The sequence below is a fragment of the Aegilops tauschii genome, chromosome 2 (assembly GCF_002575655.3).
Source record: "Aegilops tauschii subsp. strangulata cultivar AL8/78 chromosome 2, Aet v6.0, whole genome shotgun sequence".
Taxonomy (NCBI): Eukaryota; Viridiplantae; Streptophyta; class Magnoliopsida; order Poales; family Poaceae; genus Aegilops; species Aegilops tauschii.
Window position 1 is genome coordinate 193,700,544 of NC_053036.3, and position 13,179 is coordinate 193,713,722.

Below are 13,179 nucleotides of genomic sequence, written 5' to 3' on the forward strand. Positions count from 1 at the left end.
AGTTCACGAAGTCGGAGACCGAGTGTATCTTCGAGTATCACCACTTTGAGGGGTGAAGCGCTTTGGAGTTAAAGGAAAGTTAGCGCCCCGTTTTATCGGACCATACAGAGTGTTGGAACGTATGGGAGAAGTTGCTTACAAGCTGGAATTGCCCGAAGGATTGTCTGGAGTTCATGATGTATTTCACGTTTCGCAGTTGAAGAAGTGCCACGCAGAGATGGCTGAGATACCACTGAGAGATACTGTGCCGCTGGAAGCGATTCAGCTGGAAAGTGATTTGACTTATGAGGAGAAACCAGTTAAGATTCTCGAGTATGCCAGCCGAGTTACCCGCAACAAGGTTATCAAGTTTTGCAAAGTTCAGTGGAGTCACCACACTGAAGATGAGGCCACCTGGGAGCGAGAGGAACATCTACGGAAAGACCACTCCCACCTGTTTCTAGCCAACCCGAATCTCGAGGGCGAGATTCATCTTAAGGGGGGTAGGTTTGTAACATCCCAAATTTTCAATTTGGTATGTTATACATAGATCATCATTGCATATCATGTTTTGTTGCATTTTGTCAAATCCTCGATAAATCTTAAGCAACTCAAGGACCCTCGGAGAGAGTTGGGGATTTTCTCGAATTTTCATATTTGATTTTCATCAAATAATAAAACGAGGATTGTGGTTTTAATTATTTTTCTCTCTGGAAAGATATTCCAATTTAAAATAAACGAGAGGAGAAAATATGACTTCTCCAAAACAATTGAAATACTGGAGGAAAAATGTTAAAATCATTATTTGGAATTTATTTGGATTTTATTTGCAATTTTTATTGCATTAAAAATATTGCATGTTTTCAAAATATTTATTTTAATTTATAAAAATGTTCACCCTATTCTAGGTTTTCTAAATAGACGGGGAAAATTTATTTCATATTTTTCTGATTTTTATTTATTTTTCTACGCAATATTTTCCGCGGAACTTTAAAAAAAAACGCCCGCGCGCCGACTAGGCCAAAGGCCCAGCCGACGGCCCGCCTCGCTCCTCTCCTCTTCCCGCACGGGATCGCCGCCGCCGGAGTCCGTCCCGGACACGGGACCGCCGCCGCCTCGGGTTGCCCCCTCCCCCAAGCCGCCGGACACCCCCTCCTTAAATAGCCCCCCCCTCTCTTTCTCTCACCACCGCCGCCGCCGGAGCCCCTCATCGCCGCCGCCCGCAACACGCCCCGCCGCCGCCGCCGGGAGCTGCCGCCCCCTCGCGCCCCCCCCCCCCCGAGCCCCGCGCCCGAGCCCCGAGCCCGGAGCCCCGCCGGAGCCCGACGAGGTACTGCCCGCCGCCGTTGACTTTGCCGGTTTTTGTTTACAAAAAACCCCTTTGTTTTAAAAAAAACCTAGATCGGTTTTTTTCGGTTTTATTATTTTACGAGCGTTCACCGAACCGTTCGTTTTAACGAACGCGTTCGTCGGTTTTTCCCTGTTAACGAACGTCCGTTATTTAACCGTTCGTCCGTTTTTTTTTTCGTCGGATTTTCTCGTTATTTTCTCAGATTCGATTTCTGATCGAATCTTCGATTCTGTTTAACATCTCGCTCGTTTATCGGAATCAGGTGATTCAAGCGCCTAGAGTTTCGTCTCGAAATTCTCTTTCCGCTTAACCTACTCAAACAAGTTTTAGCTACAGTAAAATTTGACCTAGATCCAGATGAGCAAACGAAGTTTCTTTCTTTCGCCGTTTGACTTTCGTTGCTTCTTTCGAGTTGATTCTTTTTGCAAACCGGAGTTCTTAAGTTGAACTTTCTGGTTGGATCTTTCATTCGAGTTTTACCTATGCATTAGATGAGTACTGATTGTATGCTTGTTTGTTTGCGATAGAGTACCCGGAGTGTGCCGCTTGTTACTTCGAATCGCTAGGTTTTGCGGATCATCAGCAAGGCAAGTAACACTTTGATCATATCCCGTTCATACCCAGTTTTTATTGCATTTGATCTGTTTTCCTCAAACACTTGCATGATTAGGATCTAATTAAATTGTGGGTATTGGGAAGTAGTTGAGGTAGAACCTATTACCTGTTCTTTTATCAAACCCTTGGGAGTTACTTCTACGTTGCTTTTATTATCGCCATGCTATGCTCGTAGACGTGGATTGGGTTTGAGTGAAATTCATGACAGATGTGAGATTGTTAATTAATGGTTTACTTAAGGTGGCAACTTAAACTCACATCTGGGTGGAATGAGGTACCTGGGTATTCCAGGATTGCCTGTTTTTCTTTTGGACCGCCACCCAGGTTCAAAGGGATCATGAGATTATTCATGCTAGAAACTTCCGTGTGCAGCCGCAAGCTATTATGGGCTCTAGCATAGTTGACTAAGTTGTGTGAACTCTTACAGTGGTAGACTAGCAGATGTAGGGGAAAGTAGGTGTAACGGTCTACCCATACGTAAGGTGCAAACACTTCTGAAAGACTGTGTCTTGGTCATCCGTTACTCAAACACCATGTAGTGCGAGTAATCCAACGGAGGAGATCAAGTCTTGTGGGGAAAAGTGCACAAACCTCTGCAGAGTGTATAAACTAATCATGGTTAGCCGTGTCCCCGGTTACGGACAACTTGAGTATCTAGTACTTGGATTATCATGTGAATCTCAACACTATGCTACTTCTAATTAATTTTGTTGGGTTATTGATGACTTTTTAATTGGGATTGAGATGCTGTCAACCATCTCAATGTTTCACAACCACCATGATAGTTAAATAAAATTTATTCCTTTGAAGTAGGATAAAATTGGCTTTTCGCAAAACTGTAACCATAGAGCTTTCCACCAGCCATATATGCATGTAGTATAGCATTTTCATTGTTCATTATTCTCTATGTGTTACATTGCCAGCATATTCTATGTGCTGACCCGTTTTCGGGCTGCAACGTTTCATGTTGCAGACTTTTCAGACGACGAGTAAGGTGCCTTAGGTCGTGGTCCTATACTCAGTGATGCCGCTGGAGTTGATGGACTCACTTAACTTCCAAGTCTTCCGCTGTTATCGTTATTAGATGGCCTTAAGCCATATTTATCATACTTAAACTCTTCGGAGTTATTCGATGTAAAAAGTGTGTGATTGCTACTCTGTTATAAATCCTCCATTTGTACTGTGCGTGTCAGCATTACTGATCCAGGGATGACACTGGTGCACAGCAGCACAGACCATTTGAGGTCTGGTCGCTACATGTACTTACTTGGACAAGCATCCCACTTATGATTAACTCCTATTGCAAGCATCCGCAACTACAAAAGAAGTATTAAGGTAAACCTAACCATAGCGTGAAACATATGGATCCAAATCAGCCCCTTACGAAGCAACGCATAAACTAGGGTTTAAGCTTCTATCACTCTAGCAACCCATCATCTACTTATTACTTCCCAATGCCTTCCTCTAGGCCCAAACAATGGTGAAGTGTCATGTAGTCGACGTTCACATAACACCACTAGAGGAGAGACAACATACATCTCATCAAAATATCGAACGAATACCAAATTCACATGACTACTAATAGCGAGATTTCTCCCATGTCATCGAGAACAAACGTAACTACTCACAAAGCATATTCATGTTCATAATCAGGGGAGTATTAATATGCATATAGGATCTGAACATATGATCTTCCACCAAATAAACCAACTAGCATCAACTACAAGGAGTAATCAACACTACTAGCAACCTACATGTACCAATCCCAGACTTAGAGACAAGAATTGGATACAAGAGATGAACTAGGGTTTGAGAGGAGATGGTGCTGGTGAAGATGTTGATGGAGATTGGCCCTCTACCGATGAGAGCAGCGTTGGTGATGACGATGGTGATGATTTCCCCCTCCCGGAGGGAAGTGTCCCCGGCAGACAGCTCTACAGGAGCCCTAGATTGGTTCCGCCAAGGTTCCGCCTCGTGGCGGCGGAGTCTCGTCCCGAAAGCTTCCTTATGATTTTTCTTCGGACGAAAGACTTCATATAGCAGAAGATGGGCACCAGAGGGCCAACAGGGGGCCCATGAGGCAGGGGGTGCGCCCAGGGGGGTAGGGCGCGCCCCCCACCCTCGTGGCCAGGGTGTGGGCCCCCTCTGGTATTTCTTCCGCTCAGTATTTTTTATTATTTCCAAAAACAACTTTCGTGGAGTTTTAGGACTTTTGGAGTTGTCAGAATAGGTCTCTAATATTTGCTACTTTTCCAGCCCAGAATTCCCGCTGTCGGCATTCTCCCTCCTTATGTAAACCTTGTAAAATAAGAGAGAATAGGCATAAGTATTGTGACATAATGTGTAATAACAACCCATAATGCAATAAATATCAATATAAAAGCATGATGCAAAATGGACGTATCAAGTACTAGGGGGCAGCAATTAGAAGCGCAGCCCACGATTAGGAGACAGGTTCATCTGCATGCTCCAATTTGATGAAGGAGGAGTGCTACACATGTTTTATGTTATTTTACCTAAGAGAGAGCAGCAGGAGTGATTAGCTAGCTATAAATGAGTTTGAAGATGATGATGTGCTACACTATGACTATGATGATTAAATAGCTAGTGTTGGTGGTGATTAGATAGCTACCGCAGCTAGTGTTGGTGGTGATTAGCTAGCTAGAATGAGTTTGAAGATGATGATGTGCTACACTATGACTATGATGATTAAATAAATACTGTTGGTGGTAATGACTATGATGATTATTAAATATCTTCTGCTGGCGGATTAGATTCAAGTGGAGGCAACATGTGGTGCACATCGAAAGTACTACTAGTCCAAACTAGATCAAGTTTGGATTAGTAGTATACTTTTGACATGCACCACATATTGCCTCCACTTGAACCTAATCCACCTTCATTTGACACACTGTTATGGACATAATGATATAAACCTCATAATTGGTATTGTACCAAAATTTGTATAACGGTGTATAAATACACTAAAAATAAAAAAATGAAAAAAAGAACACTAGTAGCGATGGATAGTAAACACGCTGCTACTAGCTAGATTAGCAGCAGCGCGGGCTAGAACAAGCGCTGCGGCTATGTGCCTTAGCAGTAGCGCGTGTCGCACGTGCTACTGCTAAGTAATAGCTGTAGCGCCTTATTAGTAGCGCGGCAGCCCGCGCTACTAGTGTGTATTAAACCCGCGCTACTACTAGGGTTTTCCCTAGTAGTGTTAGTTTTGTTAGGGCCTGATCCCTAGTATCCACTATGTTCTTAGATTGATGTTGCTATGACTTTGCTATGCTTAATGCTTGTCACTTTGGGCCTGGGTGCCATGAACTCAGATCTAAACCGTTTATGAATTCATCATTATGTCCATGTTTTAGATCCGATCTTCCAAGTTATATTCACCTACTACGGTTATGATCCGACAACCCCGGAGTGACAACAACCGGGCCCACTCTCGGTGATGACCGTAGTTTGAGGAGTTCATGTATTCACTATGTGTTAATGCTTTGTTCCGGTTCTCTATTAAAAGGAGGCCTTAATATCCCTTAGTTTCCAATATGGACCCCGCTGCCACGGGAGGGTAGGACAAAAGATGCCATGCAAGCTCTTTTAATAAAGCACGCATGACTATTTACGGAATACTCCCTCCATTCCTTTATATAAGGTGTATTTGTTTTTTGATAAAATTCCACAATGTAAGGTGCATTTCTTCTAATTCCTCGTAATTCCATCGTTAGCCCTTCAAAAAAAGGAGAGTATCTCTCCCCTGATTGCATGCATCTTTTCTTATAAAGAGAAAAAAGGAAAGTATCTCTTTCATGATTGTGTTTGTCTCTTACTTTCCTTGCCCAATGATTTAGTTGTCGTTAATCAATGATTTTGCCAAGGTTAATTTCGTCCTAACATGTGTATAATTATGTGCCTTGGTCACCGTGCCGGAAATAATAAACCTTACATAAAGGAATGGAGGGAGTACATGCCTACATTATATCGATGAACTGGAGCTAGTGCCGTATAGCCCTAGGTTATAACTGTCACATGATGAATATCATCCAACGAGTCACCGATCCAATGCCTACGAATTTATCCTATATTGTTTCTGCTAAGTTACTAATGTTGTCATCACTGTTACACTTGCTACAAAATTACTGCTATCACTGTTACTGTTACCGTTGCTACTGTTACTACTATCAAAACTATCATATTACTGTGCTACTGATTACCTGCTGCAGATAATTAATCTCCAGGTGTGGTTGAATTGACAACTCAGCTGCTAATACCTTCAAATATTCTTTGGCTCCCCTTGTGTCGAATCTATAAATTTGGGTTGAATACTCTACCCTCCAAAACTGTTGCGATCCCCTATACTTGTGAGTTATCAAGACCTTTTTTGGCGCCGTTGCCGGGGAGCATAGCTATATTTGTTGAGTCACTTGGTATTATTATCAATTTATCACTATGAAGAATTTGAAGGATCCAAAGACTAAGATATTTCCCTCAAAGACGAGGGGAGGTAAGGAACTGCCATCCAGTTCTGCTTTAGATTCACCTTCTGTTTTGAGTAAACTTGCAACACCACCACATGCTATTAATTCTAACATGTCGCAGGTTATTGATGATGCTACTTCTACTATGAATGATGCTTATGATGATGCTAGTACCTTGCTTGATAATGATGATGTGCCACTTGGTGAATTTCTTGATGAACAAATTGCTAGAGTAATACAACATGATGTTGTTGAATCTGATGATGAGTTTGAAACTGCAACTCTTGAAATACCTGCTAGAACTAGCCTTCCTAGATATGAATTGCCTAAGGTACCGGAAGGTTATGTTATGAATGAGGAGACAACTAGAGATATTCTTGCTTGTAAGGATAGAGATGATCTAGAGAAATTACTATGCAAGTATAAAGAAAAATCTCTGAATGCTAGAATGAAATGTGATCCTAAGTTTGCTACTTCACCTATCTTTATGGATGATAAGGATTATGAATTCTGTGTTGACCCAGAGTTAATTACTTTGGTTGAATCTGATCCTTTCCATGGTTATGAAACTAAAACTGTTGTGGCACATCTTACTAAGTTGAATGATATAGCCACCCTTTTTACTCATGATGAGAAGACTCGCTACTACTTTATTCTCTAATTATTTCCTTTCTCATTAAAGGGTGATGCTAAAGCTTGGTACAATACTCTTGCTCCTGGTTGTGTGCGTAGTCCCCAGGATATGATTTATTACTTCTCTGAAAAATATTTCCCTGCTCATAAGAAACAAGCTGCCTTGCAGGAAATATTTAACTTTGTGCAAACTAAAGAAGAGAGTCTCCCACAAGCTTGGGGGAGGCTTTGCCAGTTACTTAATGCTTTGCCTGACCATCCTCTTAAGAAAAATGAAATACTTGATATCTTCTATAATGGACTAACCGATGCTTCTAGGGACTTCCTAGATAGTTGTGCTGGTTGTGTTTTCAGGGAACGAACTGTTGGACAAGCTGAAGAATTATTGAATAATATATTGAAAAATTATGATGATTGGACTCTTCCTGAACCACCAGCTAAACCCACTCTGAAGAAGAGGGGTATATTATATCTCAGTCCTGAAGATATGCAAGAGGAAAATAAATCTATGGAGGAAAAAGGTATTAAAGCTGAGGATGTTAAAATTTTACCTCCTATTGAAGAAATACATGGGCTTAATACACCACCACTGCCTAAGGTGGTAGAGGTAAATTCTCTTATGAAGTTCAATGATAATGACAATCCTCACAATATGCATCCTAGCCAATGCCTTTATGAGTTTGAAAACTATATTAGAAAGCAAGATCACTTCAATGCAAATGTTATGAAACAATTGGAATATAATTCTGATATGAGTGCTCGCTTGAGTGACTTGTTATTTAGAATATCAAATGATGTTAGACGTGTTGGAAAACATGCTTCTATGGTTCAAACCCAGTTATTACAAGTTGCTAAATCACAAAGAGAATTGCTTGATGAAATGAATCATAATATGCATGACTTTTTTTTGAAAGCTTGGGACAGTGAGGGCAACCCCCCACTGACTTTGTATTACATCTCAAGACACCAGATTACATGGGGAATAGATTACATAGAGACAGGAGGAGTTAGAGTATCCCTATACATCAAAGGTATAAGGTTGTAAAGCTAGAGCAGAGCAACAATCTGGTCAACAAAGGGCACTAAGGCCTCTTTGATCCTGTGTCTCATCATGCCAAAGTCCCCTTTGAATCTCTGGCTCCACCCATCAATGGTCGGCGCCACACTTCTAAACAGCATATTGTTACGTTCCTTCCATATGCTCCAAGAGGCTACGATAAAGACATCCATGAACATTGGCCCGATCCACGTATTCTTAGCTGCATGCAGAAGTTGCACCCGGTTGCCATGTATTGGCCATGCGATCCCCAGCTTCCCCCAACATGCTTTGCTGAATTCACAATGGAAGAATAGATGTTCCACAGTTTCCTCGGGTGGGTGGTGGCATAGCAGGCATGCATAGTTATCATCTCTCAGCTTCATGTGTTTCCTCTTGAGCAGCCCCTGGGTGTTCGGCCTATCCGCAAGAAGCAGCCACGCAAAAACCTTCCATTTGTTGGTGCATTTTGCTTTCCAGATCCATTTAAACACATCATCCGCTTCCATGTCCCGAAAATAGTGCAGATAGAACTTACTGGAGGCGAGCTCGTCCGATCCCCAAACCGTATGCCAGGCATCATTCACCTCCGTGAGCTCCAACGAAGCCAAGGAGGTTTGCAGAACATCAAGCTCATCTCTAGCCTGAACCGAAAGCGGCAAGTAGAAGTTTTGTCCGAGTGTAGGCGATGTCAGGAGCATTTTGACAGATATGTCTTCATGTTTAGCGAAGGAGAAGAGACGGGGTGACTATCAGCCAGTGTATCACCATGCCAGGCATCATTCCAAAACAAGGTTGAGCCCCCATCTCCCACCTTGACCGAAGTGACAGCTCTGTAGGTAGGCGCCAGGTTCATGACATCCTTCCACCAGAACGACCCACAGGAACCCGAGGCATGCGGGACTAAGCCGTCATAGTATGTGTTCCAAACAAGATCAACCCACGGAATGTCCCTGTGGTTATAAAATTTGTGCAGTTGCTTAAGCAGCAGGCCCTGGTTTTGGATCTTCAGATCAAGCACCCCGAGTCCGCCTTTGTGCTTGGGCCTGCAAACTAAATCCCAGGCTGCCAGGGAGACTGCTTTCAAGCCATCATTCGTGTTCTTTGCCCAGAGACAATATCGCCGCAGTTTATCTAGATGATCCAGTATTTTCGGCGGGAGTCTGATGGAACACATCACATAGATCGCAAGAGAGGTAATCACCGAGTTCACCAGGGTGAGCTTCGAACCAAGGTCAAGCAGAGAGGCTGCCGTAGAGAGTTTGCGCTCAACAGACGATACCAGCGGCATGAGGTCTGCGACCGTCGGCCTGGCCGTTCCCATGGGCAACCCTAGATATGTAAACGGCATGGCCCCGATGGAGCATCCAAAAACCTGCGCCAGACGCGAGGTGGTGTCTGCGGCGGTGTTGACTGTAATAAGAGTTGATTTTTGGAAATTAATTCGCAACCCCACTGACGACGCGTAGTCTTGTAGGATGGATTTGATGGTTTCGGCTTGGGTCTCATCAGCGGGCATGACAAGGATTGTGTCGTCGGCGTACTGGATCACAGGGTAATCACCCTCTCGGGCAGGCATGGGCAGCTGGAGATCCCTGCTCTGTAAGCGTCGTTGATCGCAGCTTGCAACAGATCGGCTGCGAGCACAAAAATAAGAGAAGACAGTGGGTCTCCTTGCCGCACGCCACGCAAGCAGAAGAATTGCCTGCCTGGGGTTCCATTGAGTAGAACCGAAGACTTGGCCATCGAAAACAAGCATTTGATCCACCCAAGCCACCGATCATCAAATCCCATGCACTTCATAATCTCCATCATCGGGGCATGTTCAATCGTGTCAAAAGCTTTAGCGAAATCCAGCTTCAAGATCGCGATCTCACGCCCTGAGGCTTGACACTGATGAATGAATTCGTACGCCCAAGCAACACAGTCTTGGATCGATCGGCCTTTCAGAAACCCATATTGATTTCGATGGATAATCTTGAGGATGACTCATTGTAAACGGTTAGCGAGGAGCTTGGTCAGGATCTTGAGGCAATAGTTCAACAGAGTAATTGGTCAATAATCATTAGCTGTTTCTGGCGATTGGATTTTAGGGATAAGAGTGATAAATCCCGTGTTTAGGCTCTCAAGATCCAAAGTACCTGCATGAAACTCAGAGCAAAGCTGATAGAAATCATCCTTAATGATCTGCCAGCACGACTTGATGAAAGTACCACTAAAACCATCTGGGCCTGGAGCACGGTCGGCCGGCATCTCTTTGACCACCTTGTCAATTTCCTCGTGGGTGGAAGGAGCAGATAGAGCTTGAAGTCCTTCTACCCTTTTGATGATCCGAGGCAAGTCAAATTTCATGTTGGTCTGGTTGGAACACCCTAGTCTTTCCTTAAACGCCTGAAAGAGCACAACCTCCTTACCCACGTGATCATGAATGATCGAGTTGTCAGGTAGTCTGAGAGATGCGATACTGTTTCTACGGTACCGTTCAGTGGCCACTCTGTGAAAGAATTTCATGTTGCCGTCTCCAAATTTGAAGTATCTAACCATGCAGCGCTTCTTCCAATAAGCTTTCTGGCAGTCCAACAGATAAAGAAGATGTTGTTTCAGGATAACTCTGAAGTTGGTCTCAGGGGCAGACAGTCTTCTCCTCTCCTCTAGGCCGTCAATCTCTAAGAGGGTCTTGTTACAATTATCGATGAGCATCGAAAGCTTGGAGATTTTCCTACTCCACTGCTTGAGATCATAGCGCAGGGTTTTAAGCTTCTTGCACAGCACCGCGGCTGCGTTTGGGGCATAGCAGCATTTGGCCCACGACCATTGAACCACATCAAAAAACCCAGGTTGTTTGATCCAGTAATCTTCAAAACGAAAGATTTTGGACTTGGGTATTTTGGATTGTATGCTGACATAACAAGGGACGTGATCGGACGTGGGTTTACCCAGAGGCATAACAACAATGTTGGGGTACTTCGCGGCCCAATTAACAGAGGTAAAGTGCCAATCGAGTTGCTCAAGCAACGGATCCGATTGCATGTTACTCCAGGTGAACGAACGCCCCTTGATTGGTAACTCAACCAGGGATTGCCGACGGATGAACTCATTAAAGAGTAACATATCATTTGCGTCTCCCCCTCCTCTGTTACGGTTGTCCGGCGCACGAATAAAATTAAAATCGCCGAGAATGAGCCAATCTTCACTGTTAGGGATATCAAGGTCAAACAACCAAGTGGTAAAAATCATCCTATTAGGATCGACACATGGTCCATAAATATTAACTAACGTCCATGAATCGTTAGACTGCGTTGAAGTGAGCCTGACGCCGAGCGCAAAGGATTCAGAGAAAATTGGAACACCAGTGAATACCGAGCTCATCCACACAGTAATAAGACCACGAGAATTCCCAACAAAAGGCACAAATTCGAACATATCAAATTTTTTTGGACAGAACTGCTTAACAAACGAAGCATCAAAAGAGGCGCGCTTAGTCTCTCGTAAACAAACCACTGAACACCCACTAATATCGATAGCATTACGAATCGCCAACTGCTTCGTTTCAGAGTTGATCCCGCGCATGTTCCAGCAGAGAATGTTCCATTGCTTATTCTGCGACATCTCACTAGTGCAGCTGTTGGTCTTCCTCCCCTTGATCGCCCTCTAGGAGCTTCTAGGAGCTTAGATCCTCAGGTGGAATCCCACAAAGAGTAGTGCCAACAAACTGAAGCTGATGGATAGGAGTCGGGGGAGGCACCTGGTCATCTGTCGCGGAAGAGACGTTGATCAGCAGGTTGGTGCATGGAGCTGTTGCTTTGGAAGAACAGACAACAGAGGGTGCGCCCCTCTGCTTGACCCTGGACTGTCCCCTCTTCATGTCAGTGACCTGGGGGATTCTGAAGCCATCATATTTCGTGGAGCGAGAGCTGCGGCGCAGAGGTGCGGTGTCAATGGGGCCCTTTTCCGCCGCGACCATCTTCTGAAGATACTGATTGGTTGGCTTAGCAGCAGATAACATAGGCACTAAAGAATCAGGAGTTTCAATAGAGGCTACCGACACCAAGTCATTGCTAGCAGATACAGGAGAGAGCTGTGTCGCATACCTAGCCCAGATATCCAACGGGATGATGACTGGCATGTGGAAGCATACTGTCAGGCTGCCGCCAAGGGCACTGCTCATAGCACACCTCCCTCTATTGACTGCCTGAGTTACAGGAATACAGAAAGTGAGAGGGTTTATCGGTAGGCACCCATGGCACAGTGTTGAAGCAGAGCAATCTTCGGGCCCCTCAATGCAGCGGGTGAATCTGCCCAGAGAAATCACCCAGAGAAATTGCAGAAAAGAAAGATCATCCTCAGTTCTCACCCTCATCGTGTGAGAGGTGCCCATAGCACGAACGAAGTGGGCTCCAGGGACTTGTCTGCCATTGATCAGAGCATCTGCAGCTTCCTCAATCTCAGAATAGACAGACCATTCATCCTGTGGATCATCAGAGATGTTACTGTCCTGCTCCACTCCATCCATAAGCGAGGGGCCAGTGTATTGAAACAAGGTTCTGAAGCTAAATCCTCTGTATGGCGTGGGTACCACAGGCCAAGCCCCCTAGCCGTCATTTTGCATTTGCTGTTGAAGAGGAGCTTGCTGTTCCCACGCTGCATCGATCTGCTGTTGCATCATCTGCTGGTGATCAAGCATCCACTGCTGCTCTGCTGTCAGATAAGGCAGTTCATATGGATGGGGGGTGCATTCATTGGAGGAGCCTCATCCTCATTGCCAACCAGCTCAGGGAGAACATGTCTACCATTGAGGACATACACCGGAACTGACCAGGATCTGCCCATGCCCGGCAAGGTGCCAATACGCTTGACAACCAGACTATGCGGCACCTGTGCAATGTTACTAATAAGAACTCGGACTAGAATCCTCTCCTTATTCTGCCCGGCCTGTTCCAAAGATCTAATTTCCCAAAGCAAGAAACAGCCTTGTTAATGTAATGATCCGTCTGATAGTCCATTGGGAAAGCTAGAAACAGAACCCAGGCAACATACTGAAAGGGGCACTGCCGCATATTTTCTCCTTCATCATGTGG

At 44.4% G+C, this 13,179-nt stretch overlaps 2 protein-coding genes across 2 annotated transcripts; both read right to left on the bottom strand.

The window, feature by feature from the left end:
- Nucleotides 1–8,112: 8,112 nt before the first annotated feature.
- LOC141040876 (uncharacterized) lies at nucleotides 8,113–9,680 on the bottom strand. The gene is made up of 2 exons (XM_073506991.1): nucleotides 8,916–9,680; nucleotides 8,113–8,745 (listed from the first exon to the last, which is right to left on the bottom strand). Exons 1-2 carry the CDS (start codon nucleotides 9,678–9,680, stop codon nucleotides 8,113–8,115), a joined length of 1,398 nt encoding a protein of 465 aa, XP_073363092.1.
- A 476-nt stretch (nucleotides 9,681–10,156) lies between these two features.
- LOC141040877 (uncharacterized) lies at nucleotides 10,157–11,710 on the bottom strand. Its single transcript, XM_073506992.1, has one exon. The coding sequence runs from the start codon at nucleotides 11,708–11,710 to the stop codon at nucleotides 10,157–10,159; it is 1,554 nt and encodes a 517-aa protein (XP_073363093.1).
- Nucleotides 11,711–13,179: the final 1,469 nt, after the last annotated feature.